This window comes from Podarcis melisellensis (genome assembly GCF_964234715.1).
Source record: "Podarcis melisellensis genome assembly, chromosome: 6".
Lineage (NCBI taxonomy): Eukaryota > Metazoa > Chordata > Lepidosauria > Squamata > Lacertidae > Podarcis > Podarcis melisellensis.
Genome location: NC_138538.1, coordinates 99055669 through 99083656, shown reverse-complemented (window position 1 = coordinate 99083656; position 27988 = coordinate 99055669). Strand labels below are relative to the sequence as shown.

The 27988-nt window shown below is 47.5% G+C and overlaps 1 protein-coding gene across 1 annotated transcript in view; it reads left to right on the top strand.

Moving 5' to 3' along the window:
- The first annotated feature begins 5508 nt into the window (after nt 1–5508).
- The window catches only part of LOC309371997 (cysteine-rich protein 2), a 48758-nt gene continuing 26278 nt past the window's right edge, over nt 5509–27988 (top strand). The window contains exon 1 of the mRNA XM_081915193.1: nt 5509–5573. Coding sequence (XP_081771319.1) covers nt 5531–5573 — 43 coding nt within the window. The 5' untranslated portion in view covers nt 5509–5530. The remainder of the gene's footprint in view (nt 5574–27988) is intronic.

The following is a 27988-nucleotide window of genomic DNA, read 5'->3' as shown; positions in this document are numbered from 1 at the left end:
TCAATCATTTTTATATCCAGGCTGCATATCTGAATACAAACCTGGAGGAAGAGCTGTATATGTCTGAAGCGCCAGGTTTTGAGACAGGCGCAGACAAGGTGTATAGGTTACACAAAGTTCTGTATGGCTTACGCCAGTCTGCCTACAATTGGAACAAGTGCTTGGACAAAACCCTGGTATCTTTAGGGTTTAAACGCAGCATAGCTGACAACTGCATGTATGATCATGGGGCAGGAGACAAGCAGGAATTCTGTTTGGTTTTCATTGATGACCTTTTGCATATGGCAAAAGAAAACAATCAAATCAAAAGTTGTTCCACACAACTGGGCAAGAAGTTCAAGGTTAAAGATTTGGATTGTGTTCAAACTTACTTGGGCGTGAATGTGTGCAGGGCTACTGATGGCAGCTTTCTGCTGAGCCACAAAACTAAGATTGTGCAGCTGCTGGCAAGGTATGGCATGCAGAAATGCAAAAGTGCAAAAACTTTGCAAAATCATTGCAGGAGATCTTGGGGTCTTTACAAGGCCCCAAAGTAAAGGTGGTTCCATGAAATTGCGAACCACCTGAAAGAGTCTCCTGCTACTATTTTCTGCAGAGGCAATACAGGCGGTGAAGAAAGTCTTCTTCACCGTCACCATCGCCTCTTGGTAGGCTCGACATTGAGCTCTAACCCATGTCCGGTCCGATTCAGAGTGAGTTTTCCACCACCAGCGCTCTAGCCGTTTCAGCGATTATTTCAACACCCTCAGCTCCATGGGAAATCATGGGGCTGTCCGGGCTCCATGCAATCAGAGAGGACGCATCAGAGCCAGGCAGTCAATAGCCCTGGTTAACTCCATATTCCAATGGGTCACCAGGGAATCAGCTGAAAGGCCATCAACATGGGATAAAGCATCCCCTACCACTCTCTGGAAACCATTTGGATCCATTAAGTGGTAGGGGCGAACCATCCAAATTGGTCCCACCTCCGTGCAGAGGGGAAGGGTTGCGGAGAAGTCCAGTTGCACCAGGAAGTGATCTGACCATGGCACTTCTTTTGTTTCACATTTACTTAGTGTCAGATCACCCACGTCACTAGAGGTGAACACCAGGTCTAAGGCATGTCCGTGACTATGTGTTGGGCCAGATGTATTCAGGGACAGCCCTATGGAGGCCATGCTTTCTTTCTTTCTTTCTTTCTTTTTGGAATAATATTTTATTAAGTTTTAACAATAAAGAAATTATAAAACAACAAATAGAAAAAACACAAGAAGAATACAAAAACACAAAAATACAAAGATACAAAAGTACAAAAATACAAACATTTAACACAAAAAACAAAAATCCCTCTTTTTTAATTTCTCATCTTTGATTAACTTATTTTCCTGACTTCCTCACGCCTCCCTTTTTTGTATTCCATTTAAAAATTGGTTCAGCAAATTCATATCTTCTGTTAGTTTATCCTTAATTATTTTTTCTCACATATTATAGCTTCAAGTTTTCCTCTAGTATCCATCCAGTCTTACATTTTACCTTATTACTAGAACCCCTTCATTTCATTTCAATGTCATCAACATTCAAAAATTTTACAATATTTCTGTAAGTAGATTTTAAATTTCCTCCAATCTTCTTCCACCAACTCTTCTCCCTGGTCTCGGATTCTGCCAGTCATTTCCGCCATTTCCATGTAGTTCATTACTTGCACCTGCCATTCTTCCAGGGTGGGTAGGTCTTGTGTCTTCCAATGCTTTGTGATGAATATTCTTGCTGCTGCTGTAGCGTACATAAAGAAAGTTCTATCCTTCTTTGGCACCAATTGGCCAACTATGCCCAGGAGAAAGGCCTCTGGTTTCTTCAGGAAAGTGTATTTAAATACCTTTTTCATTTCATTATAGATCATCTCCCAGAAAGCCTTAATCCTTGGGCACGTCCACCAAAGGTGAAAGAATGTACCTTCAGTTTCTTTACATTTCTAGCATTTATTATCGGGCAAATGGTAGATTTTTGCAAGCTTGACTGGAGTCCTGTACCACCTGTACATCATTTTCATAATATTCTCTCTTAGGGCATTAGATGCCGTAAATTTCATACCTGTGGTGGAGGCCACGCTTTCCACGACATCCTGAGTGGCCCCTTGTAAGGTTGTGTCGGCATGGATGTTAAAATCCCCTAGGTGTCTCCAGGAGAACATCTGCCATGACCTGAAGCAGCTCAGGCAGGGAATCCCTGGTGCAGCAGGGAGGTTGGTACACCAAAAGGAATCCTGCTCCAACTGGTGGTGGTCGAAGGTGGTCGAGTGAAGAGGTTCCATGAATACCTCTACAGCAGGACTTTCGACCTCATCACCAACCACAAGCCACTCCTGGGCCTCCTTGCCGGTGATCGACCAACTCCACCAGTCCTCTCACCACTCATGCTACGATGGACTGTTTTCCTGGCTGCCTACCACTATCAGCTCGTCCATCGCCCGGGAAAATCAATGGGCCATGCCAATGCCCTCAGCTGTTGCCCTCTTCCAGTGTTTGTGGAAGACCCGGCTCCTGCTTCATCAGCCGTGTGCTCAACTGGGTGTGGAGAGGGTGGCCACAAGGGCCTTTTGCATCAGAGTTCCAGCCGTTCGCAACCAGACAACATGAACTCTCGGCTCATTGCGGCTGTCTGCTGTGGGGAGACCGTGTCGTGATTCCCCAAAGACTCAAAGATTCGTCAAAATGAAGGCATTGGCTCGGTGTTACGTCTGGTGGCCTAACATGGACGATGCCATCACTGCCTGGGTTTCCGCCTGTCAAGCGTTCCAAGAATCGAAGCCTGCGCCACCGGCAGCTAAGGGACACACCTGGGAGACACCCAAGACACCCTGGTCTAGGGTGCACATCGATCTTGCTGGCCCCTTTCACGGCCGGACCTTTATGGTAGTGGTGATCGCCTATTCCAAATGGCTGGAGGTGGCCCTGATGCCCTCCCCCACTACCTAGGCTGTTATCCGGGTGCTGTGAGGCCTCTTTGCAAAGCATGGGTGTCCTGATGTCCTCGTCTCCGACAACGGACCACAGTTCACGTCAGGCACTTTTGAGCGGTACCTTTTGGGACTGGGCATCCACCATGCCCGAATGGCACCATTTCATCCATCCAGCAACGGGCAAGCAGAGAGAATGGTGTGCTCAGCAAAAGAGGCACTGGCACGCCTGGACCAGGGAGACTGGCACGAGCGAGTCGCTGAATACTTGTTTGTGCAACACATCACACCTCATGCGGCCACAGGGCGGAGTCCTGCCGAAATACTTATGGCCTGCCACCTCAGATCTCCACTTGACTGGCTGCACCCGGACTTTGCCGTGGCCGAACCCCCGGGCTGTGCTAATGTGCCACGGTCCTTTGTTCCGGGAAACCAGGTCTTTGCCTGGAATTTTGTGGGGGACATTCCTTGGGTGCCAGCCACAGTAGTGGGAGTCACTGGACCTTGCTCGTACCAGGTGGCACTCGAAAATGGAGGTTTGTGGCGCCGGCACATAGACCAGCTTAGGCGCAGGGTTGGGGATTTGGACACTACCGCGGTGCCCCCAACCGCGCTTGTGGCTCCGTAACAGACACTTACAGATGGTGAGGCTGCACCTACACCTCTCTTGCAGACTGCGGGCGGGGAGCCAAACCAAGCCATTTCAGAGGGTCTGCCGAACTCCCCATAGACTCAGATCACTGCCGTGCCTGACATTCCGCCAACTCCACTCGCAGAGGTTCCACCCACAGCAGCGGATCCAGGGGACTTGGGTTCAACGCCACCTAGGGTTGCGCCACAGCCTCAGCAAGAATTGGGTGGCCCCCCGGACCTGGGTACCGGTCCCCGCCGGTCCAGCAGAGTTTCCAAGTACCCAACCTATTTAAAGGACTATGTTGTTGGACATGTAACACTGTCGGTCTAATGGAAACAAAAAAAATTCCTTCCAGTAGCACCTTAAAGACCAACTAAGTTAGTTCTTGGTATGAGCTTTCGTGTGCATGCACACTTCTTCAGATACACATCTGAAGAAGTATCTGAAGAAGTATCTGAAGAAGTGTGCATGCACACGAAAGCTCATACCAAGAACTAACTTAGTTGGTCTTTAAGGTGCTACTGGAAGGAATTTTTTTTGTTTTGACTATGGCAGACCAACACGGCTACCTATCTGTAACTGGTCTAATGGAAGTGGGTGAAATGTAACCGATATGCTTTTTTGCCTAATTGAACCATTACGTGTAGTGTTGTATGTATATAAGGAAACCATTACAATTGTAACTAATAATAAATAATAATAATAATAAATTTTATTTATATCCCGCTCTCCCCAGCTGAAGCCGAGCTCAGGGCAGCTAACAATAATTGGGCTAGAGTTCTGTGAGGCAAAAACTAATGCCTTATATCAGTGGGGACGGGTGTTATGTACTGTTATGTACCCTGGGCCAGCTGGGGGATTCGGTAGATAGTTTTCACTCAGGTAGATAGTTTTCACTTATTTGCATAAGTGACATTCAGTGATTGGATCGTTACAGAAAGTTGTTACTGTTGTCATGTAGTTGAGCTCTATATAAGCAGGTTGGCTGAACCCTTCAGCCCTGTTCTGTTCTGTGAATAAACAAGAGCTGTCTGAAGAATTGCTGTGTCGTCTGATATGCTCACCCACAACTTAACACCACCAACTGCTTAAGGACATTTTAAAACACATTAGACACTTGGAACAGGGAAGCAATAGCAGAACAACCCCCGCACTTCCCCAAGATTTTGTTCCAAAGAGTCCAGCCCGGGGACTGCACTTAGGCAGGAAGATGGGCCTCCACCAGTGTAAGATGGGAGACACTTGCTTGCCAGTAGTTCATGTGAAAAGGATCTAGGTGGGGGTCTTATTAGGCCATAAGGTGAACATGAGTGGACAATGTCATACAGCAGCAAAAAACGCTAATGCTCTTCTAGGCTGTATCAACAGAAGTTGAGAGTCCAGATGAAGGGAGGTAAAGTACCATTCTATTCTGCCTTGGTCAGACCACACCTGGAATACTGTGTCCAATTTAAGGAGGAGATTGACAAGCTGGAAGGTGTGCAGAGGAGGGCCACCAAGATGTTCAAGGGTCTGTAAACCAAGCCTTGTGAGGAACAGTTGGAGGGGCTGGGTGAAGACAGCCGGAGGGAGATAGGATAACCATCTTCCTATCCCTCGAGGGCTGTCCCACGGAAGAGAGAACCAGCTCCTTCTCCGCCCCGGGGGCGATGGGGGGAGGGAAGGGCACCGCCGCCTGCCTCTCCCTCGCCGGCTTCTCCCTGGGGGGCTCCGCCCGGAGAGGCGCGCCCCGCGGGAAGCGGCGCCCCGCGCAGCCGCCGCCCTGCCCCGCCCGTCCCTCCGGCTGCCGGGTGGGGGGGGCGCTCCTCGCCCGCCCGCGCCACGGCCCGCCCCCTCTCGGTCCGGGCGGAGCGCGCAGCCAATGGGCGCCGGCGGAGGCGGGGCGCGGCTGGCGGGGGGGGGGGGTCGGGCGGCGGCGCCGGAGACGCTCCACTCTGTCGCTCGTCCGCCTCGCGCGCGCCATGGCATCCAAGTGCCCCAAGTGCGACAAGGCCGTCTACTTCGGTGAGTGGCTCCTTCCTCGCCTCCATCCCTCCCTAAGACGCGCCCGCCAGAGCGAAGATGCTGGCTGCCGCGCCCGGGCAGAGCGCTCTGCCCATGCTCAGAGGCCATGCCCGGGCGGGGACAAAGCAGAAGAAGCCGGCGGGCGCCGCCTTGGCGAGCTTTGCGCTTAGCCACGCCTTCGGGGGCTCCTCGTGCGTGCGCGGTCCCCGGGCCGCGCCATCCTCTGGGGCGAAGGGCTTCTTGCCCCCGAGCCCGAAGGAGCGGCTTCTGGGCGCAGCCGCGCACCTCCGCCTCCGCCTGGCCACGCGCGCTCGGTGGAGCCTCCCTCTTCAGAGGCAGTGTAGCGCGGACTATCCGGCGCCCTCGCGGAGCAGCAGGCCCGCCTTGCGAGTGCCCCGAAGCCGATAGGCGGCCGCTCCTGGGAACTGGAGGGACCGGAGCCAGACCCGGCAGGGATGCTCTTATGCAACAACCAAACCTCAAGCCTCTCCACTAGTCCAAATGTACGGAAAATACTTTCTCGTTATCGAATCATTTGCTCTCGCAGCCTCCTCCTCCTCCGATCATTTCTCCTTGTCAAAAATTCACTTTCCCACCCGGCGCATTCATTCCTGCCAGATTCCCTCTCCTACTGAAAGAAAACAGTGGACGTGTCTTCTTCATTCTTACAGAACTCAGATTGTTGCTAGGTTACCCGCTCCTCTTTTGAGCACAGGGCTAATCATGCAGATGTCTCCTAAACAAAATGGTCAATTAAAAATGAGCAGCAGCAGCCCCCTCGGTCTGCAAGAACAGGCCGGTGTGTGTGAGAGAGAGAGTGCTGGGTGAAACCGTTTGCTAAGAGCATGTCGAGTGTGTTGGCGGTTGTAGAAAAGTGGAGCCACTCCCCGACTTCACCCCATCCCACTTAGCATACCAAGGGCTTGGAGTGAGCGGCTGCTACTGGCTCAGTCCCATTTTTTGTTGTTCCTGGAAGCTGTTTCTAGGCATGCAATGCAGGTGCCTGAGGTCAAGGAATTGAGAGGCATCCTGCATCCTTCTTTAGAACCTCTATTGCCAAGAGCAGGACAGAGAGAACTGGAGCCTCAGTAGGATGCAGTGGGGCTCCCCATGCTTAGAACCACACATTAATTTTGTATATTGCACGAGAGTTTGGAAATCTAATGTATCCATCTTCCAGGCAGGACCATAGCTAGGGGGTGGCAAGGTGGGCCCCGCCAGGGGCGCAGGCGATTGGGGGGCACAAAATTGGCTAAAAATATGTCCATAAATATAAATATTGATTATTGCCTCATAAGAAATGGTTTTAAATAGAGGGTGAATTGAATGGGTGGAGGGGGGGTTGGAGAAGAGGCGGCAAGAAGAGCTCATTTGTCCATGGCTAGAGGGTGCAATCTGGACGGTTCTGCCAGGGGCGCAAGATCACCTAGCTACAGCTCTGCTTCCAGGATGACCAGAATATCATATTCTCTGCCCCAAATGCCATTAATACAGAATGAAGGTGAATAAGTGAGACCTGGGCAGTTCATGAGCCACCACGTGATGGGTTTCTGGACAACATTTTAGGGTCCTTAACTTGGCAGCTTGACTGTTTTTGTGTGTTAAATTAAGCGAGTGCTGAACACCTCAGAAAGACAATTTCTAAATCTTGGGTGTTGGTTTGTTTAGTTCAGTCAGTCAAAGGAGGCACGAAAAATGCAGGCAAGTCCTCTTTTACTGCCACTTTCTTGCCTTTGTCAGGGGAACGTTATGGCCTCTTGTTCAGCAGCAGATGGTTCAAAATGTGGGTTTGTAGCCACTGCATAGTGGCCCGGCCAGATTCTGTTCTCTGCCTGGACAGCTTTTGTTCTGGGAATTGCTGTTTTAAATTAGACTGCCTTTAGGGGACCCAAGCGCTCACCAGATCACTTTCTAATGGAATTAGGGTGCAGCATTCCCTTGTTACACCCAGTCAGGCATCATTTCCATGCTGAGGATTTGCTGTGCATTGTTCGCTTTTCCTTCCTGGAATTGGTTGAGGCTCTGTGAAGCATGACATCACAATGGTATCTTTCCTGCTTGTTTCTGTTAAGGAGTTATGCATAAGCCAGTGTGCTTGTTTCTCTCCCACCATCTGCAAGTAAACACACAAAGGAAGACAAATTCGCTGTTTTCTATTTAAAGACATTTGTGTGGGGGTGAAAAAACTCATTACCCCTTTCCTTGGGATCATGTTTGTGATGGGAATAACACATATTCTTTCTTCTGCTCTCTGGGGGAGTTCTGTTCTCTTGAGCATGATATGAGAGAGACAATCTATTTTTTTTTAATGACTCCTGTGAGAAATATGCATGGGAAGCATTAAAGTCAGAACTGAAAACCTGAATGAATTTCTCAGGAAAGATACTTGACTAGTTACTGGCCTGGTTTAGGCAGAACAATACTGGACCAGGAATTAGCCATGTGGTCTTCATTGCACTCTCAGCTTTGACAGAGCTTTTCTGGTTTCTTAAGTCATAGTTTCTCTTGCTATCCAAACTGGGAAACTGGTCTGAGTGATCTTGGAGATGCTGTTTGATATCCTGGTTTGTTGGTAGTGCTCAGATCCCAGTATCTCAGTTCAGATGTTTCTGGAAGCAGTGCTTTAAACAAGAAAGGTTTTGCTGAAGCTGGATGTGTGAGCAGAGGAAGATGGTGAGGTGAATAGGGAACACACAAACATACAAGTTGTTCCTGGTACAATAAGACAGGTATCTTCAGACCCAGGACCCGCTTTTAACCCCATGCATTTGGGGACTCATTTCTTAACATTTCCCCTTATATTTGCATGTGATAGTTCTCCTGTTTGTGGCCCAGGCCTCCGCCTACTAATGGGTCCTCAGAAATGGTTTCTGTTGTCCCTTCTTTAGAGATATTTCCTGAAAGATTTATTCCCACATGGACTTGTGCTTTTACTACTGAAATGCATCAATAAGGTTCTATGATTCTATGCGACAATGAATTCTTATATTGTGCCTGGCTCTCACTCTTAGTCACTACAATCACTACAGTGCAATCACTACAGTGGGACCTCGGGTTAAGTACTTAATTCATTCCAGAGGTCCGTTCTGAACCTGAAACTGTTCTTAACCTGAAGTACCACTTTAGCTAATGGGGCCTCCTGCTGCCGCTGCGCCACCGGAGCACAATTTCTGTTCTTATCCTGAAGCAAAGTCCTTAACCTGAAGCACTATTTCTGGGTTAGCGGAGTCTGTAAACTGAAGCGCATGTAACCTGAAGCGTATGTAACCTGAGGTACTACTTTATTGTGTTTGGAAATACTTAGGTCATGTGTACAGTTGTACCTTGGAAGTCGAACGGAATTTGTTCTGGAAGTCCATTCAACTTCCAAAACATTTGGAAACCAAGGTGCAGCTTCTGATCGGCTGCAGAAAACTCTACAAATGGATGTATGAATTCTACAAATGGATGCCATGTAGCATAGAACAAGTCTTTTGGGTAGTGCCTCTCGTGACTCAAAAATGCCGGTCAGTTTTTTCTGACTGGACTATGTATCTGCCATAATCTGTTCAGCCATTTGTTGTATGACAGTGCACTGATGTCTAGTGGGCTGCTAGTTCTGATCTGGCCGCTGCTAGGCCAGGAATGTTTTGGTAGGAGTTGGTATGCAGTCTATAATTGATGTTTGACAGGAGAGTCATTGTTGGGAAAGGTGGCAGCTTGTGTCTGGAGATGGAGGAGGGTGGCAAATATCTCTTCCCCAAAGTGGGTGATCTTTGCGCAGGTCCACCACATATGAATGGTGGTGCCCGGCTTGGAACAGCCTCACCAGCTGATGGTGATAGAAGGGGAGTCAATCTTGTGCAAACAAAGGGGTGTGCTGTGCCATCAAAATATTGTTTTTAGTGTCATCTCCTGTGTTTTGGCCAATATAGATTTGAGCGGTGGGTTAACCCATAGCCTGTTCCATGTGTCTTCATCAACCTGGGTTCCCACATGGCTCTACAAGATATGGATGAGCTCTTCTTTGTGTCAGTAGTTCATAAAGCTGAGAAGACATACCTTTGTGTTATTGATTAGTTTGGGTGCAAAAGCGTCATCTGTGAGCGCATTGCTTGTGAATGAATCACAGAACTGGGGTTGCAAAGCCTGCCTACAAAAGTTCTTAGCTGTATGTATTGTAGCCAGGAGTGAGAGACTGAGTTTGGAAGCTAGTGCTTATTCTTTACCCATTGGTCTCTATGCAGGATGTCCTGCAGACTGCATATGCCTTTTGACTTCCCGTCCAGCTGCTATAATCTCTTCCAAGCTTTGTTTATTACAAACCCTGAAAGTTAAATTTAAAATTGTGATATTTTATGTATGTATCTTTTGAATCCTGGAGCACAGTCCTGGGGTTCAAAAGTGAGAAAATGTCCTTGCAATTCAACTCCTCCCCCCTTTGTCAGCCCCACTCCCCCGTCAGTCTATATCCTTTGAAAGAGATAGCTGTGGGCACTTTGAAAATTCTGGTGTCTGTTGTTGTCTTGTGGTGGCGAAGCTTTTCATTGCATCTGTAGTAACACATCTGTAGAAGTAATATCCTGTAAGGGGCAGGGTTTTGGGGACTTAAACAGTTAGAAAAAGGAAGGGGCAAAAGGCAAAAAGGATGTCCTTGTGCTTTCCGTGGGAAGCTGCAGATAATAAAAATCTTAGCGCATTAAGCATTTTATTCATTTCAATATTATTATCACATTTCCATATAAATACTGTTATTATCTGCTAAGTTTGTTTGCTTTCCTTCATTTAGTTTTCCCCCCCATATTATTAAATAAAAAATTACCCCACATGTAGAGAAAGAGAACTATAAACCATACAAGAAAGACATCAGATTCAGAAAAGAATTATTATTAAATAATACAAAGATATAATCAAAACCACACAGATTACTACTGGACTAAAAAATGGGGAAACAATGGAAAAAGGCTTAAAATTCAGCATGTGCTATCTGATAAGTAGAACTTGATGAAAATGACTTTCAACATGTGATGGACATGTCCCCAAAGTCTCTCTCTCTCTCTCTCTCTCTCTCTCTCACACACACACACACCGACCTATGAGGAACCAAAAATAAATAAATGCTAAGACACACAATTTTTTAAGAAACCTGAAGTAATCTGTTTTGGCATTCTAACAACCCAATGAAAAACTGATTAATAAATGAAAAACAGATTATTTGTAGCCTAAAAAAGTGTCAAAGCCACAAAGAGATAGAGAGAAATCAACTAATATAGCAGGGATTCAGACTTGTTTTGCTGAACAGAAAGAAAGTGACTGTTTGGCTTTAAGGGAAGAAAGACAAAAAGAAATACAAATGCAATTACTTTTTATAGAGTATTTAAATCACTGTTTGCATCCCCTCATTATCATTTGTGCTGTGGGAGAAAAGAAAGGACACTCTGTTAAAAGGGAAAATTATTTCATGTGAGAGGTCTGTCAGGAAATGCTGTTCCTAAAATGTATAGGCATATACACATACACACCAAAAAAAAAACTGTTATAAAATTTAAATTCCATTGGGGAGGCGAACCCTTTTGTCTTACGGAGCCCCTGGAGCAAAAGACACATTAAGGGTGATTTCCCTCAATGGTTCCAAGTTTTACATAAGGAAATTTGGATAGGTTTCTCCCTGCAGCCCAAGCTCTCCAAACCTCCTCTCTCCCCCCTCCTCCCCCCCCTCTCTCTCTCTTTGTAAGCTGATCTAGCCTCTGTGCATGTGCAGAGTTCATGTCTCAGCAAACCTTTTATACTATTGAAAATGTTGCATCTTTTGGCTAAATTAGAATTTGAATAAGGGAAGGGATGGGTAAAGAGTAGATTTTAAAAATAGGGTTAGATTTTAAAACAAAAAAGAGAAACTCAGCAATTCAAGTATTCACCAAAGCTAGCAATTGCAGCCCAAGCAAAGGGACTGCTTCCTTTATGTACAGGAAAGGGCTAATATCCCTCTGACCATTCACGGAACAATCTGCCACGCCCTTATATATGGGGGGAAATGGCCAGAGAGTCAGAATTCATAAGATTTTTAACATTCTCAGTCATTTCAGCCTTACCATTTGCAAACAAAATTTTCCTGCCCTTTAATTACAGGATGGTCAAGGCTACTCAATTATATGTCAAGGCTCATTCTACTTGATTATATGAATTTGTATGTGCTTAAACTTTGAGTAGACTTTTAAGTCTGATTTTTGTAAATAATAGACAAAATGATAAACACTGTAATCACTCAAATGCCTGATAGCACCAGTTCTGCTTCAAAACATCACAGCTTTCACCTCTCACCTTTAAAAACAAAGAGCAAATCTGGGCTGAATTTCAACTCATCAGCCACAAATTGGGAAAGTTGAAAGGGACCTGGGGTCATCTAGTCCAACCCTAAAATACAGGGTTCATAGCAAGATTTGTACTACCAGAAACATGCACATACTTATGTACACAGACACAACTGGGGAAGAGACCACAAGCCATGCGCCTATCACAAGCCATGCGCCTATCATGTACTAAGGAAGAGGAAAATAAAAGTACCCAACTTTATACAGAACCCTTTTAGCAGATCTTGAAGCTAGTTTGAGTGAGAGTTTACTTCCTTAGACTAAAGAGTGCAAGTTCCTATGGAAATGATCTTTAAAGGAAGATTGAAGTGAACATTTTTCCTAAGATAGGGAGAGGATCTCTTATAAAGCATAGTTAAAACAGCCATAGATTTGATTTAAAAGGAATACAAAAGTGACAATTTTTCCTGAACTTGCAGAGGAATAGTAAGCCTAATCTATGCCCCCCCTTGCAGTTTCCTTTAAAGGAAGCTTACTCGGGAGTAAATTTACCTGGCACAGAAGTAAGAAGGAGAAGGGGGAAAAAACCTGAAAGAGACAGAATGAAACAAGGGGGGGCATTTTCTAAGAAAAGAGGCCAGGAAGTCTTATAGAGACTGATATCAGGAGCCTTACAATAACTCTTCTGTCCAACCAAATCAAAGTTAAAACTGGACTCAGATATTTTTCTTAGAAGGAAGACCATACTTTCATAGGCATATGCTTAATGAAGTACATACAAGGAGGAAGACTCTTTTGAGCCTCTCTCAAATAACAAACATTTGCACACTTCATTCTCATTTTTGTCTTGTTTAAGATTGATAATGCCCAACATGGCTTTCTTAGATTTAAAATTTTGGAGCAAGCTTGCATTTTTATTTTAGATGGCACATTTAAGATAAGCAGCTGCTGGATGTCACCTAAGTACAATTTAAACACAGGAAAAATGTTTCTTAAACACAAATTGAAGGGGACTGTCAGAGTCCAGGTTGGAAATAAGCGCCAACTGGGCTTCTTTCCCATCAGGAGTCTGTGGGTTCATTTCTTTTGATTGAGGTGCACCCATTTTAAGAATTTTAATAGCGCTAGCTTTTACTTTTATACTGCAGTCGGGGTTTTATCCCCACATTTCAGGAAACACAATAAATAACCCACAGTAGACTCAATTTGGACAATTCCGAGAATTAGTACTGTGACACACCGCCGTTCGTCTGGCCTGACTTACTAGGCTGGTACAGCTGTTGGCCTTTCCTGGCTACTAAGCTAACAGTGCGGTCAGCGATCTCAACCCCCCCCTTTGGTCATTATCCAGCCAGGGAGCCCACAGCAACCTCCTGCCTCTTACAATCTAACCTGAGAGTTCCCTACTGGACGCTTGCGTAGCGCAGTGCCAGATTGGGACTCTGGAATATGAAAGATGGAAAGGAATTCAGCGCCCTTGCGTTCTCTGTTCACAGGTCATTTCTAACAAAGATCGCCATGGCAGAGGTGCGGCTGCGCTGGGAGTTATAGTTTTGGGAATTATAGTTTTCAGTGCAGAAGAAATTGCACAACCTTTCTGGGCAAAACTCCGAAGGAATAGGTTGGCATATAGAATTAAGTGGAAGAAGTCACACACAACCCTTGCCTGGGCATACTCCGAAGGGCTAGGGCTGGTGTTGAGATCGAGAGGACAGAAAGGAGAAGGCAAATTTTCAAGGGTTAGTAAGTAGAAGTAAAGTAGAAAGTTTAGATTTGAAGGGAAAAGGAAGAGTTAAAGAATGTTGGTTGCTGTGGTTTAGAGAACCCAACCCACTACCCGTGTTTCCTACTTCATACTCACTTCTGCATGCGCTGTTCCTGGTGATCCCACGATCTCTTGACTGGTTGTTTAAGGCTGGCCAGATCAAGCGTTGCTTCCTCTGGTTAGCCCCGCTGAACCTCTAGTTATTTCCAGACCCTGGGATCGATGGAAGACTGGCTATTCCTCCTGGCAAACTGCCTGGTGCGCGCTGGATAACCAGTCCTTCCTCGCCTCCAGAATCCGGGTAACCAAAAGTCCCTTCATGGTCGCCATCTGTTGTAAAATAAAAAATATGCCCTTTTCCCTTATGGGGTATCCAAGAGCCCATATAGAGTCCTTACATAGGTTCCCTATTGGTAGGAGAGAATAACAGAGACCAACCTGAGAATATTGAGAAGCAAAGCAGCTAGTAAGCTTGATCTTTATTGATCTGTTGCAACAGGGTGCTCCCCTCACTCGCAGGAAAGGCGGAGGACCCACAAAAATGCTGTGCAAGGGCTTATAAAGACTTTTGAAATTCCTATCCTCTGGATCAAGACCACCCCCAGAAACATGCATACATCACAGAAGGGGTGTAACCTAAGACCACCCCTCAGATACATCCCACCTACATCACAGAAATTTTAATATTGTTTTTCTCCTGTTGTTGTTTATCTCCTGTCTAGCAGGTTACTTGATTGGATTGCCTGAGGAGCCTGGCCATTCTTTTGTAGTGGTAAAATATTTATTCCCTGGGCCAGGTCACAGGCTCACACCTTATTCAAACAGACATATCATTGAGACAGGATTTGTGAGGAAAGAGACAATGGGGAGGCTTTTCCAGTTTAACCTTGCAGAGAAAGGATTTGGTCAGTTTAGGAATCAAAATGGTTCCAGGTTGGTCTTCCTGTGTTGATCTATGTATGTGCAGTTATGAACATTACCATATATCTAAGACCATAAAATTCCTATCACAGTTCCTAGAATCATAGAATCATAGAGTTGGAAGAGACCACAAGGGCCATCGAGTCCAACCCCCTGCCAAGCAGGAAACACCATCAGAGCACTCCTGACATATGGTTGTCAAGCCTCTGCTTAAAGACCTCCAAAGAAGGAGACTCCACCACACTCCTTGGCAGCAAATTCCACTGTCGAACAGCTCTTACTGTCAGGAAGTTCTTCCTAATGTTTAGGTGGAATCTTCTTTCTTGTAGTTTGGATCCATTGCTCCGTGTCCGCTTCTCTGGAGCAGCAGAAAACAACCTTTCTCCCTCCTCTATGTGACATCCTTTTATATATTTGAACATGGATATCCTATTGCTTGTTGTTGATGCCTCCCTGAAAAAAACAGGAGTTTGATTTCCATTTTCTCTTTTGTGGACTGAGGGAGAATTATTAGCTCTCACAGTGGCTTGGGACATAACAGGGGGTTTGGCAAAAGACCTGGGAATCAAGTATGAGTGAAGTTGTACAACCCTTGCCAACTTCTAGGTTTGCCTTATTCCTTCTCAATGCCTTCATTTTGCTTTAGGAACTATTTGCACCACTCCTTATTGAATCTCATCTCATAGAGTCTGATTAGGAGGATCTTATCTCTCCTTAATAAAGCAAGATATGAACAAGCCTTTTGCCTGTTAACTCAGCTCCGTCACAACTCCCTTGACGGAGTGAACAATCAGATGAGGAAAACTCTAATTAATCATAGTTAATGAACCACTTCAAATAGTAGTTTGAACTGTAGTTTAATATTCTGGCTTGTTCCAAAGCTGATGACTATAGTTTCCCAGTTTGGAGCACATGGGAAGCTATGGTTAATGAGAGACTTTCTGGATTGTTTTATTATTCATTCACTACACTCCATTGTCTTTCAAGACAGACAGGTGTGAACACAATAGGCAAAAGACTTGTTCTTATTGTCCCTTCAAGGATCCTGTTTCACATTTTTGTTCATTTTAAAATAAATTCTGTCCAGCACATTTTTGTCAAAGAAAATTTACTGCTTGGGGGTGCTGTGGTGTGATGTGCCTTTTTCATTAAGAAAGGAGGAAAATGGGGGTTATTGCATAGAGTGCTGAGGACTCATGTACCTCATGTGGTACCTCAGGTTACAGACGCTTCAGGTTACAGATGCTTCAGGTTACAGACGCTTCAGGTTACAGACTCTGCTAACCCAGAAATAGTACCTCGGGTTAAGAACTTTGCTTCAGGATGAGACAGAAATTGCGTGGTGGCGGCACAGTGGCGGCGGAAGGTCCCATTAGCTAAAGTGGTACCTCAGGTTAAGAACAGTTTCAGGTTAAGAACGGACCTCCGGAACGGATAAAGTTCTTAACCCGAGGTACCACTGTACAAGGAAAGTGAAACGGAAAACAACTCTCTAGTCTGCTTAACCTGACAAAGACGAAGGAGGAGCAGATGGAGCGCACAGTCGTATTCGCAGAGGGGAAATAATTGTCAAACCAAACTGTACCCATTTAAAGATTGCCAGGCTCATTCGCACAGAAACAACTAGGTCACTTGGTAGCAGAGAGATAGCTGTGGCTGAAGGTGAGCTGCAAAGAGCAGGAGCTAATCACTGTATGAAAAACATCCTGAGGCCAACTACCTGTAATGCAGAACAAGTGCAAGATAACTTAGGTTTAATTTTTAAAAGAGAAGAGAGAAAGGTCACTTTTGGAGCAGGAATTTGCATTGGGGAAAGAGTTTTAACCAGAATGAGTTGATTTTTTAATCAAGGCAATGTATTAGTTTCAAATCCCTAACAAAGATTAGCATGGATAAATCAGTTTCTCATTTTGTAGTACAGATTTCCAGAACGAGCTTGCATTGTATACAGTTTGGACCATAATTTGAGAGAAGCACATTTGAGGAGGTGAGATCCTGAGTCTTAGAACTTGTACGTCCACCTGTGCTCTCTATGGGGGTTGTTGTGTATTGAGTCAAAGGATTTTATATCTGTATTATTATTGTCTGTATTGCATTAGAGTAAAGTAACTGCCTTTTGGTTCCAGAGGGTACAGCTACTAATGGTTCATTTAAGCTGCTGTATTTGGATCCTCTGTCTTATTGGTTTCCTCCAAAAGGCAGGACTGTGATTGCCTGAGATTGTTCCCTCCAAAATGTATCCTTTCTAGTTAGTTCCCTGTCCCTATAAATGTAGCTCTCCCCTCCTCAAGTCTTAGTCTTGTTTGTTTTAATAAAGAAGTGTTACTAGAGAACTGTCTCCAGCATATTATGTCAAGAGAGCTGAAATCACAAACCCCACGTCACAACAACTGGCGACGAAGGTGGGATCCGGAATGCTGAGGAGCGGTTAACGCAGCCCTGCCTCAGAGTCCGGATTGTAGCTAAAACAAGACTCACTGGCCAGCTGAGAAGACGACCCTGCCCACAGGACAATGGAGAGTCCAGGGGTATTGGAGCCCTTCCAGCCATCAGAGCCCCACACGTGGGAAGACTACGTCGAACGCTTCGAGTTCTTCGCGGTGGCTCAAGGGATCACCGATGCCAGCAAAAGAAGGGCCACATTCCTGAGCTACTGTGGGCCTGAGATCTTCACGCTAGCCAAGGCATTGCTTGCTCCAGCGAAGCTAAGTGAGACATTTCTCAAAGATATTCTTGCCTGCCTAACAAGCCTTTTGGCGCCTACTGAGACCAAGATGGCCCGGCGGATGGAGTTTCATAAGAGGCAGCAGCGTGCTGGGGAGTCTGTATCTGCATTTCTAGCTGAACTGCGGAAGCTCGCTCAGCACTGCGACTTCCAAGATCTGGAAGAGACTCTCCTGGATCGTTTTATCGTTGGTCTGAGCAGCAAAAAAGCCAGAAGACGCATCGTGGCTAAAGAAGAGGTTACCCTTGCTTCAGCCTTGAAGGAGGCCACCGCCACGGAGAATTATGAAAGAGAGGAGCTTGATGCCAGTCGCAGGGCCCCTAAGCCACAGATAGAAGTTGCGCATGCCATGGACGAGCTAGAGGCTACTTCGAGCCAGAGCCCAGTCCGTGGGGTCGAGTCAGTGCGTCAGGCCTGCACAATGCACAAAGATCACCGAGGCAGGTGCCCTGGTTGTGGCGGAAACCATGAGCGGAAGAGTTGTCGTTTCCGGGATGCTATGTGCCGGACGTGCGGGAAGACAGGTCACATCGCCAGGGTCTGTAGATCGGCGGCGTTGGGAGTGACAGGAGCACCTAGACTGGAGCATCGCAGACCGCCCACAGCAACCCACGTTCTACAGGACTGCCACTACATAACGGAGATCAACGGGAGGGTCATGCAGTTTCCAGCGCAAGGCAAGGCACACGTCAAGGTGAAGATTGAGGGTCAGCTGTGCGACATGGAGGTGGACTCCAGATCTGGATTCAGTATCGTGTCGGACCAGACCGCGAGGACATTCTTCCCCAGGGGTAAGTTGCCCCCTCTGGAGCCCTTCCCGGCAACTTTGCAGTCATACTCAGCGGGCCGCATCCATGTCATGGGAATGTGTGCCGTGAGAGTACAGTTCCGGGACAAACAGGCGGTACTCAAACTGGTGATTGCGAAGGGCAGTCGCCCCAGTCTCCTGGGCACTGACTGGTTCCCCGCCCTGGGACTGAGTATATCAGGGCTTAATTCAATCTAAACCTGCCCTGAGATGAGCGAGGCATTATGCAAAGAATTTGCTGGTCTCTTTAACGGAAAACTGGGTTGTTATAAAGGGCCCCCAGTTGACTTCGAATTGGACCCTGGGGTGGCCCCAATCCGACTCAAACCAAGGCGAGTGCCATTTGCACTGCAACCCAAGATCGAAGCAGAGCTGGATAAATTGGTCAAGCAGGGAGTTCTCTCACCCGTGGACTCCGCTAAGTGGGAGACTCCAGTCGTCACGCCCCTTAAAGCAAATGGGGAAGTCAGGATCTGTGCTGATTACAAATGTACTATCAATAAGGCACTCAGGGGAAACTCATACCCCATTCCAGTCGTATCACATCTGTTGGCTAAACTGGCTGGGGGCAAGGTGTTCGCCAAAATTGACCTGGCACAAGCTTACCAACAGCTGCCAGTAACCCCACAATCAGCGGAAGCACAGACTATTGTCACACATAAAGGGGCGTTCAGAGTTAACAGATTACAATTTGGAGTTTGTGTGGCCCCGGGGATTTTTCAAGGGCTCATGGAACGCCTGTTAAGAGGTCTGCTGGGGGTCTTGCCATTTTTTTATGACGTTTTGATTGCTGGAAAAGACCCACAGGAACTGGTTGCACGTGTCTGTGCAGTGTTGCTCAAGTTCAAGGAGGTGGGGTTGCAACTAAAAAAGGAAAAATGCAGTTTTGGGGTGCCAACTGTGGATTTCTTGGGGTTTAAAATTGATGCATCAGGCATCCACCCCACAGATGCTAAGGTTAAGGCCACCATCGAGGCACCACGACCACAGAACAAGACGGAGTTGCAGTCATTCCTGGGACTTATTAACTTTTATCATTCGTTCTTACCCCAGAAAGCTTCGGTAGCTGAACCATTACATAGACTGTTGCAGAAAAAGAATGTGTGGCGATGGGGGCAGGAGCAGCAGAAGGCTTTTGACTCCTTGCGAGGAATGCTGAGTAGCAGGAGCGTCCTTGCTCATTATGATGAGTCGAAGCCGCTGGTCCTGGCATGTGATGCCTCTCAATACGTTCTGGGGGCGGTGCTGAGTCATAGGGAACCGGATGGGTCGGAAAAGCCCATCTCTTTCTATTCCCGTACGTTGTCGGCCATGGAGCGCAACTATGCTCAAATTGACAAAGAGGCGCTTGCAATTGCGGCAGGAATCAAAAAGTTCCATGATTATGTGTACGGTCGCCATTTCTCCATTGAAACGGACCACAAACCACTGTTAGGGTTGTTCAACCCGAACAAACAAACGCCACAAATTCTCTCCCCCAGAATGTTGCGTTGGTCTATATTCCTGAACGGGTTCCAGTACACCTTGACCCATGTGCCGGGGAAGTGGTTGTGCCACGCTGATGCGCTGAGTCGATTGCCCCTTCCTGGCGGGAGCAATGAGGATCCTGCTCCAGCGGAGCACTTAATGATGCTGGAAACACTTCCGGGGGCTCCTGTAACGGCTACTGATATAGCTGAGAAAACGAGGAAAGATGCTGTTCTCTCCCGTGTGCTCACTTGGGTGGGGAGGGGGTGGCCAGGTGGTCCGCATGAAGACATATTCAGGCCTTATGCGACAAGGCAGCACGAGTTGTCCATGCATAAGGGTTGTCTCCTGTGGGGAGATAGGGTGATCATCCCAGCACCACTGAGAAACAGGGTTCTTGAGACGCTTCACATGGGACACCCGGGAATGGTCAGGATGAAGTCGCTAGCCCGATGTTATGTGTGGTGGCCTGGAATGGACCAGAACATAGAACAATGGGTACGAACATGCAAGGCATGCCAAGAGGTGCGGCCAGAAGTGGCCAGAGCACCAGTTCACTGGTGGGAGCAGTCCAGAGCTCCCTGGAGCCAGCTGCACTTAGATTTTGCTGGGCCATTCCAGGGGAAGATCTTTTTGGTTATCATTGATGCATATTCCAAATGGTTAGAAGTGGCGACGGTCCCTAGCATGGCATCAGCTGCCGTAATCAAGGTGTTGAGGCAGCTGTTTGCAACCCACGGGTTACCTGAGACCATTGTATCAGATAATGGGGCAGCTTTTGTATCCCAAGAATTCAGGGCATTCTTGGCTGATAACTTCATAAGAGGGGTCACCCATCCTCCAATGGGCAGGCGGAGTGCATGGTAAGAACAGCCAAAGAATCCATTGCGCGCTTAATGGAGTGTAACTGGTCAGCTCGCATCGCGCGAATGTTATTTTTGCAGCATGCGACGCCGTGTACTGCAACGGGCAAGTCGCCAGCTGAGCTGCTCTTGGGTAGAAGACTGGTAACGGTGCTGGATTATGTCCACCCGGATAAAATGCCAAACCGTAATTCAAGAGCAACCCCCCAAGCTGAGACTGACACAACAAGGTATCTCGCCCCTGAAGATCTGGTCTGGGTGAGGAACTATTCACGAGGTTCGCGGTGGGTGGCTGGTGTGGTCACCCGGGCTAGTGGACCTGTGTCCTATTATGTGACCTTGGAAAATGGGCAAGTTTGGAAGAGACATAGATCAGCTGAGGCGCCGGGCGCTCAGCAGAGAGGAGTCTGATATTTCATCTCTGGCTAACGATGCAGAGCTGCAAGACCAGGGTGAAAATGGCCCAGAGGTGCAGTCACCAGGGGCCTCAGCAAATGAACCAGGGTCTGCTGGTCCTCAGGATGACGAAGTACAGGTAGGGGACCCTGAGATGTCTGGGACTCCATCTGTTCCTGACGAAACCCCTATAGCAGCCCCCCTACCACAGGTGACACCCAATCCAGAACCGGCAACACCTGTTGTCAGGAGATCAAGTAGAAGTTGTAGGACCCCACAGTACCTGAGAGATTACGTCTGCTGTGCTCACTAGGGGGGGAGGGGTGTTGTGTATTGAGTCAAAGGATTTTATATCTGTATTATTATTGTCTGTATTGCATTAGGGTAAAGTAACTGCCTTTTGGTTCCAGAGGGTACAGCTACTATTGGTTCATTTAAGCTGCTGTATTTGGATCCTCTGTCTTATTGGTTTGCTCCAAAAGGCAGGACTGTGATTGCCTGAGATTGTTCCCTCCAAAATGTATCCTTTCTAGTTAGTTCCCTGTCCCTATAAATGTAGCTCTCCCCTCCTCAAGTCTTAGTCTTGTTTGTTTTAATAAAGAAGTGTTACTAGAGAACTGTCTCCAGCATATTATGTCAAGAGGGCTGAAATCACAAACCCCACGTCACAACAGGGGTTTTCACCCTTGTGCGATCAGGCAGATTCCTGAAGAGGGTTTTTCTGAGGCTTATAGGAACGAAGTGGGTCTTTTGATTAAAGTGTACCTTTGCAAAAACAAGGGCTGGTGGAAAGTGGAAAGTGGGATGGAAATTAAATGTTTACAATGTTTGGTTCATAAACACTCTGAATTTGAGAAATGAATATTTGGACAGTTAGTTGAAAGGCATAAAATATTAGATCACCCACATTGAGAGTGAAATGAAACCTCTAATTAAAGCTCCCACCCACAAAACAGAAACTGACTAATTTAAAGACAGTGGAGAATGCAGTTATGCATTTGTAAAGTTATAAAGCAGGGCTGATCTGCAACTGCAGGGTGAGGCTTCCTTGTGCTTTGACATGGAAAAGGACATTGCTTTTTTGACTGGCAATCAGCCTTTTGCAACTAGATGGAGCCACCCTTGGCACCTAGCGTCTCCACCTGTCTGGCTGCAGTCAGCTGGTCTGCTGGCCCAGCGGCAGCAAAAGACACGCATCCTTTTCTGTAGCACTACCCCTGCCAAACACCTAATTTGCCCAGCAGTGCTGCAGCAAGAGATGCATCTTTTGCTCCCAATTCACCCAGCAGATTTTTTTGGTTGTTGTTGTTACAGGGCTTCCAGGTCTGGTAGCAAGGCAGCAAAAATAAAAGGGGGGGGGGAGCGCCTAGACATTTTACTTTTAGACAGACCACAATCTAGGTCCCAGGAGCCCCACGGCTCCTAACATTCCTATCCCAGATCCTAACACTGGGTGTTAGGTTAGGGACAGGAAATGATATAATTATCCCCTTTTACTATAGAGGGCCTAGGCTAAGTGCCTGCCCTCTTTTCCCCAATGCCTCTCCTCAGAGTGTCTTCTTCCCACCAAACTATGAAAACCCTCTGAGGCTGCTGCTTCCCAGAAGTTTACTGGGTGACATGCTGCTGCCTACAGTTTCTTTCCTGGGCCATGCTGCCCTTCCTCAGGCCTTCCTGATGTTGCGTGCCTTGCTGCAAGGGCTGCCTGCACAGGTGGGAAGGACCCCAAGACCTATATCAAAACACCCTGGCTCTGAGACCACAGGTGCACCTTTTGCAGATTTGAAGAGGTCTTGGCCTTCCTCTAGGAGCTTGGAACAAGCTCTGTTCTGTAGCTGAGCTGCTGGAAACTGTCGTCACAGCCCACCAGCCACCACATGCCTCTGAATGCATACGCCCAGCCAGCTGCTGTGAGGCAGCAAGGGAAAGAATGACATCCATGGAACTACCACCTCCTTGGAAATGCATGCATTGGATATGGTCGAGCTTAATCCCGTGTGTGGAATTAACAACTGCATATAGATACCCCTGACCCTTGGCTACGTCCCAGATGCTGGCTTCCCCCCTTCCTTTCCCACTAAGTTGCCTGCTGTGTCTTCCAGCCATGAAGGCAGGGAAGTTGGAAGAAATAAAGCAGGCTGTCATCTTTTTACTTTCTGAACTGTTGCATTCCGTACAGTAGGAAACATTTCTCTGCTTCATGACCAGCTCACTTTCCTCTCTGGAAAGAACACTGGGCTTCTGTCCTGGCTGCTGGCAGGCTGTCTCTGGGGCATCATGTTGTTGCTGCTTCCTTCACTGGCTGCTTGTTAGAGGGAGAGTTTTGCTTTCCGGGTTGGATTTTGTTTCCTATGTTCCCTTTATGAGCAGCCCAGCAAGTTGGACTGATTGCAGTCTGGTTTCTTTCTTATTGCTTTCCTTTTTATAGCACACCATCACTTCTTCCCTTAGTATGCTCCATTGATTTTGAATGACAAAAACATTAGCAGTTTCTCAGATACTTAAAATGAAGTGCTCTTTGAAAGCTTATGGTGTTTGTGGTTTAAGATGCTACAGAACTTTTTGTTTTGGCTGCAACATGGGTAATGTGGCTAATTGTACAGAAATTTGTACCACTGAAAACAGTACCACGGTGAATAGCTAAGCTTGGTGTGGAGTATGAAGAGAGCAAGTAGAAGCATTTTTAGATTTTCCCTTAATATTTTTTGTGAAGTTCCAGAGATTACATAATCATCATGATCTGGTTTAGGTTGAAGCATATAGTGAACATTTGACAGGGGTGATACCATGTGCATGTGTGCATGGAACAGCAAGTGCCTGGGTGTTTACATTCCAAAGTGCTTTTTTCATTTGGGTGCTTTTTCTCTGGATTTACCATCTTTTGTTTACTTACTTACTATGGAACAGCTACATGATTTTCAGAGTAAACCTTCAGCGTTCCCCCCATCAATTTGTAGCTAAGATAGGCTTTTTACTTCCAATGCTTTGCAGGACTCAGAGGAAACGGCCTTATTCCAAGTCAGACCATTGATCCCTGTAGCTCAGTATTGTTGACTATTAGCAGCTGTCCAAGGTTTCAGGTGGGTGTCTTTCTGGTATTCTGCCACCCAGCTATGGCCCTTCCCACTATTTAACCATTGAAAAAATCAAATAAAAAATAGAGGACATGAGTAATTTTAAGATCTCCCCCTGCAGGAAGAAAAAGTGTCATCAGGGAAATTTCAAGGAGCAAATCAGAAGTACAGTACTCATCACGAATCCCTAGCCCAGATCAACAGGAAGCAATAACATAGGCTGAATTTGCAAACAGAAGCCTTTCACTTAGTAACACAATGGATCTTTGCTAAATGGGATATACTTGTGAGTAGACACTATAGAAAGAGCATGGTTATGGAGAAGGGCATCTTTGTTGGGTAATCTAGAAAGCTATATAGGACTGTGTGGACCACCTTTTAATCCCACGTCCAGGTTATTGTAGAAAATACTGCATCAGCTGTGCTGAAGGGCTTTAAGGGAGAAGCACCTTCTGTTTGTCTTTACTTTCCTGCAGAGCTTCAACAGCACCATGGGATGAGCCATGAAGAGCCAGTTCTCCTTAGACTACTATATTATGCAGTAGGGTGTGGTCCTTACCAGCTGCTGGGAATCCTTCATGGGGAGAGTGCTGGCCCAGAATGTGGCCTTCCTGTGGGGGTTGGTTTGGCCATTGTGAAACAGGAGGCTTGTGCTAGATGGGCCTTTGGTCTGAACCAACAGGGATTTCCTTATGTTCTTAATTTAAACCTCACTGCTACATTCTGCAAAGAATGGATGAGAAACTGAAGAAACCATGTCCCTCTTTTCTCTTAGTTTATTTATTTATTTTTACAAAATACTTCCTTCTTAAGCCCAGCTCCTTGCAGCAAACAAAGAGAAGGATGAAGAAGGGAGAGGTGGCTTCTGTTCTACAAGTTGGGTTTCAGAAGGAAGTGCCATCAATGTCTCACTGCTCCTGCTGTTAAGCTGTGGGTGAACATATCAGACGACACAGCGATTCCTCAAACAGCTCTTGTTTATTCAGAGGCAAGAACAGAACTGAACTGAAGGGCTCAGTCAGCCTGCTTATATAGAGCTCCAGTACAACGTTACTGTAGCAACTTTCTAAAACTATCCAATCACTGAACAAAAAAATTCCTTCCAGTAGCACCTTAAAGACCAACTAAGTTAGTTCTTGGTATGAGCTTTCGTGTGCATGCACACGAAAGCTCATACCATGAACTAACTTAGTTGGTCTTTAAGGTGCTACTGGAAGGAATTTTTTTGTTTTGACTATGGCAGACCAACACGGCTACCTATCTGTAACTACAATCACTGAACGTCACTTTCGATCCTTCATTTGCATAAAAACTATCCAATTACTGAACGTCACTTTTGATCCTTCATTTGCATAACTATCTACAGTATCCCCCTGCTGGCCCAGGGTGATAACTTCAGTACATAACACCCCTCCCCACCAAGATAAGGCGTTAGTTACAATCATAATGGTTTCCTTACATACAGCACTACACGTAATGGTTCAATTAGGCACAAAAGCATATCGGTTACATTTCACATACTTCCACATACTTAGACCAACAGTGTTACATGTCCAACAACATAGTCCTTTAAATAAGTTGAGCGCTTGGAAACTCTGCCAGACTGCCGGGGACTGGTAGCCAAGTCCGGGGGGCCACCCAATTCTTGCTGAGGCTGTGGTGCGACCCTAGGTGGTGTTGAAACCAAGTCCCCTGGATCCGCTGCTGTGGGTGGAACCTCTGCAAGTGGAGCTGGCGGAATGTCAGGCACGGCAGTGGTCTGAGTCTGTGGTAAGTCCGGCAGACCATCTGAAGTGGCTTGGTTCGGCTCCACACCGGCAGTTTGCGAGAGAGGTGTAGGTGGAGCCTCACCATCTGTAAGTGTCTGTTCCGGAGCCACGAGCGCAGTTGGGGACACCGTGGTAGTGTCCAAGTCGCCAACCCTGCGCCTAAGCTGGTCTGTGAGCCGGCACCACAAACGTCCATCTTCGAGTGTCACCTGGTACGAGCGAGGTCCAGTGACTCCCACTACTGTGGCTGGCATCCAAGGAATGTCCCCCACAAAGTTCTGGGCAAATACCTGGTTTCCTGGAACAAATGACCATGGTGCGTTGGCACAGCCTGGGGGTTCGGCCACGGCAAAGTCTGGGTGCAGCCGGTCGAGCGGGGACTCGAGGCGGCGGCCCATAAGCAGTTTGGCAGGACTCTGCCCTGTGGCCGCATGAGGGGTGATGTGTTGTACGAACAAGTATTCAGCGACCCGCTCGTGCCAGTCTCCCCGGTCCAGACGCACCATTGCCCGTTGCTGGATGGATGAAATGGTGCTGTTAGGGCATGGCGGATGCCCAGTCCCAAAAGGTACTGCTCAAAAGTGCCTGACATGAACTGCAGTCCGTTGTCAGAGACAAAGAGGCCTCGCAGCACCCGGATGACGGCCTCAGTAGTGGTGGAGGGCATCAGGGCCACCTCCAGCCCTTTGGAATAGGCGTCCACCACCACCATAAAGGTCCGGCCGTGAAAGGGGCTGGCCAGATCGATGTGCACCCTCAACCAGGGTGTCTTGGGCATCTCCCAGGTGTGTCCCTTAGCTGCCGGTGGTGCAGGCCTCGATTCTTGGCGCGCTTGACAGGCGGAAACCCAGGCAGTGATGGCATCGTTCATGTTAGGCCACCAGACGTAAGACCGAGCCAATGCCTTCATTTTGACGATTCCTGGGTAGCCAACGTGCAGAGCCTCAAGGACGCGTTGACGGAGTCTTTGGGGAATCACGACGCTGTCTCCCCACAGCAGACAGCCGCGATGAGCCACGAGTTCATGTTGTCTGATTGTGAAGGGCTGGAACTCCGATGCAAAAGGCCCTTGTGACCACCCCCTCCACACCCAGTTGAGCACACGGCTGATGGTGTGATCCTGGGCAGATGCGGAGGCCACAGTGGCAGCCGATACGGGTGCTGCAGGAGGATCCTCAATCAGGAGGAGTGATGAAGCAGGAGCCTGGTCTTCCACAAACGCTGGAAGAGGGCAACAGCTGAGGGCGTTGGCATGGCCCATCGTTTTCCCGAGCGATGGACGAGCCGGTAGTGGTAGGCAGCCAGGAAAACAGTCCATCGCAGCATGCGCGGCGAGAGGACCGGTGGAGTTGGACGATCACCGGCGACAAGACCCAGGAGTGGCTTGTGGTTGGTGATGAGGTCAAAAGTCCTGCCATAGAGGTATTCATGGAACCTCTTCACTCCAGCCACAAGTGCCAGTGCCTCCTTGTCAAGCTGGCTGTAATTCCGTTCAGTCAGAGATAGCGTTCTGGAAAAGTAGGCAAGCGGTGCTTCTTTTCCATCTGGAAAACAGTGGCTAAGGACAGCGCCGATGCCAAAAGGTGAGGTAAGGACCAGAGGCCTGGCTTCACTGTACTGTACCAGCACACTGTCCGATGAAAGGAGAGCCTTGGCCGCCTTGAAGGCTGCCGTCTCCCGATGACCCCAGGACCAAGGCGTCTTTGTGCTGAGGAGTCAGTGAAGAGGCTCAGCAACAGTGGCTTTGTGGGGCAGGAATATGTTATAAAGGTTCAGCAGTCCCAGGAATGCCTGCAACTCCGTCTTGTTCTTTGGGATGGGCGCCTGCTGGAAACCGTGGATCTTGGATGTGGTCGGGTGAAGGCCGGAGGCGTCGATAAGATAGCCCAGGAACTCCACCTGTGGAACGGCGATCTGGCACTTCTCCCTCTTTACCTTGAGCCCGGCCTCCTGGAACCTGGTCAGCACGGCACGGAGACACTCGAACAGCTGCTGGTGTGAGTCTGCGGACACCAAGATGTCATCAAAATATGGCACCACGCCCGGAAGCCCTTGCAGGAGATGCTCCATAAGGCTTTGGAAGATGCCAGGAGCCACACTCACCCCGAACTGCAAACAGCGGCAATGGAATGCCCCTTGGTGGGTTACGATCGTCTGGGCTTCAGCAGTGGCATCATCGACAGGCAGTTGTTGATAGGCTTGGGCAAGGTCCAGCTTAGCGAAGACCTTACCCTCACCCAGGGAATGCAGCAGATGTTGGACAACAGGAACCGGATAAGCGTGCTGCTGAAGTGCCTTGTTGATCGTGCACTTGTAGTCAGCGTAGATTCTCACCGA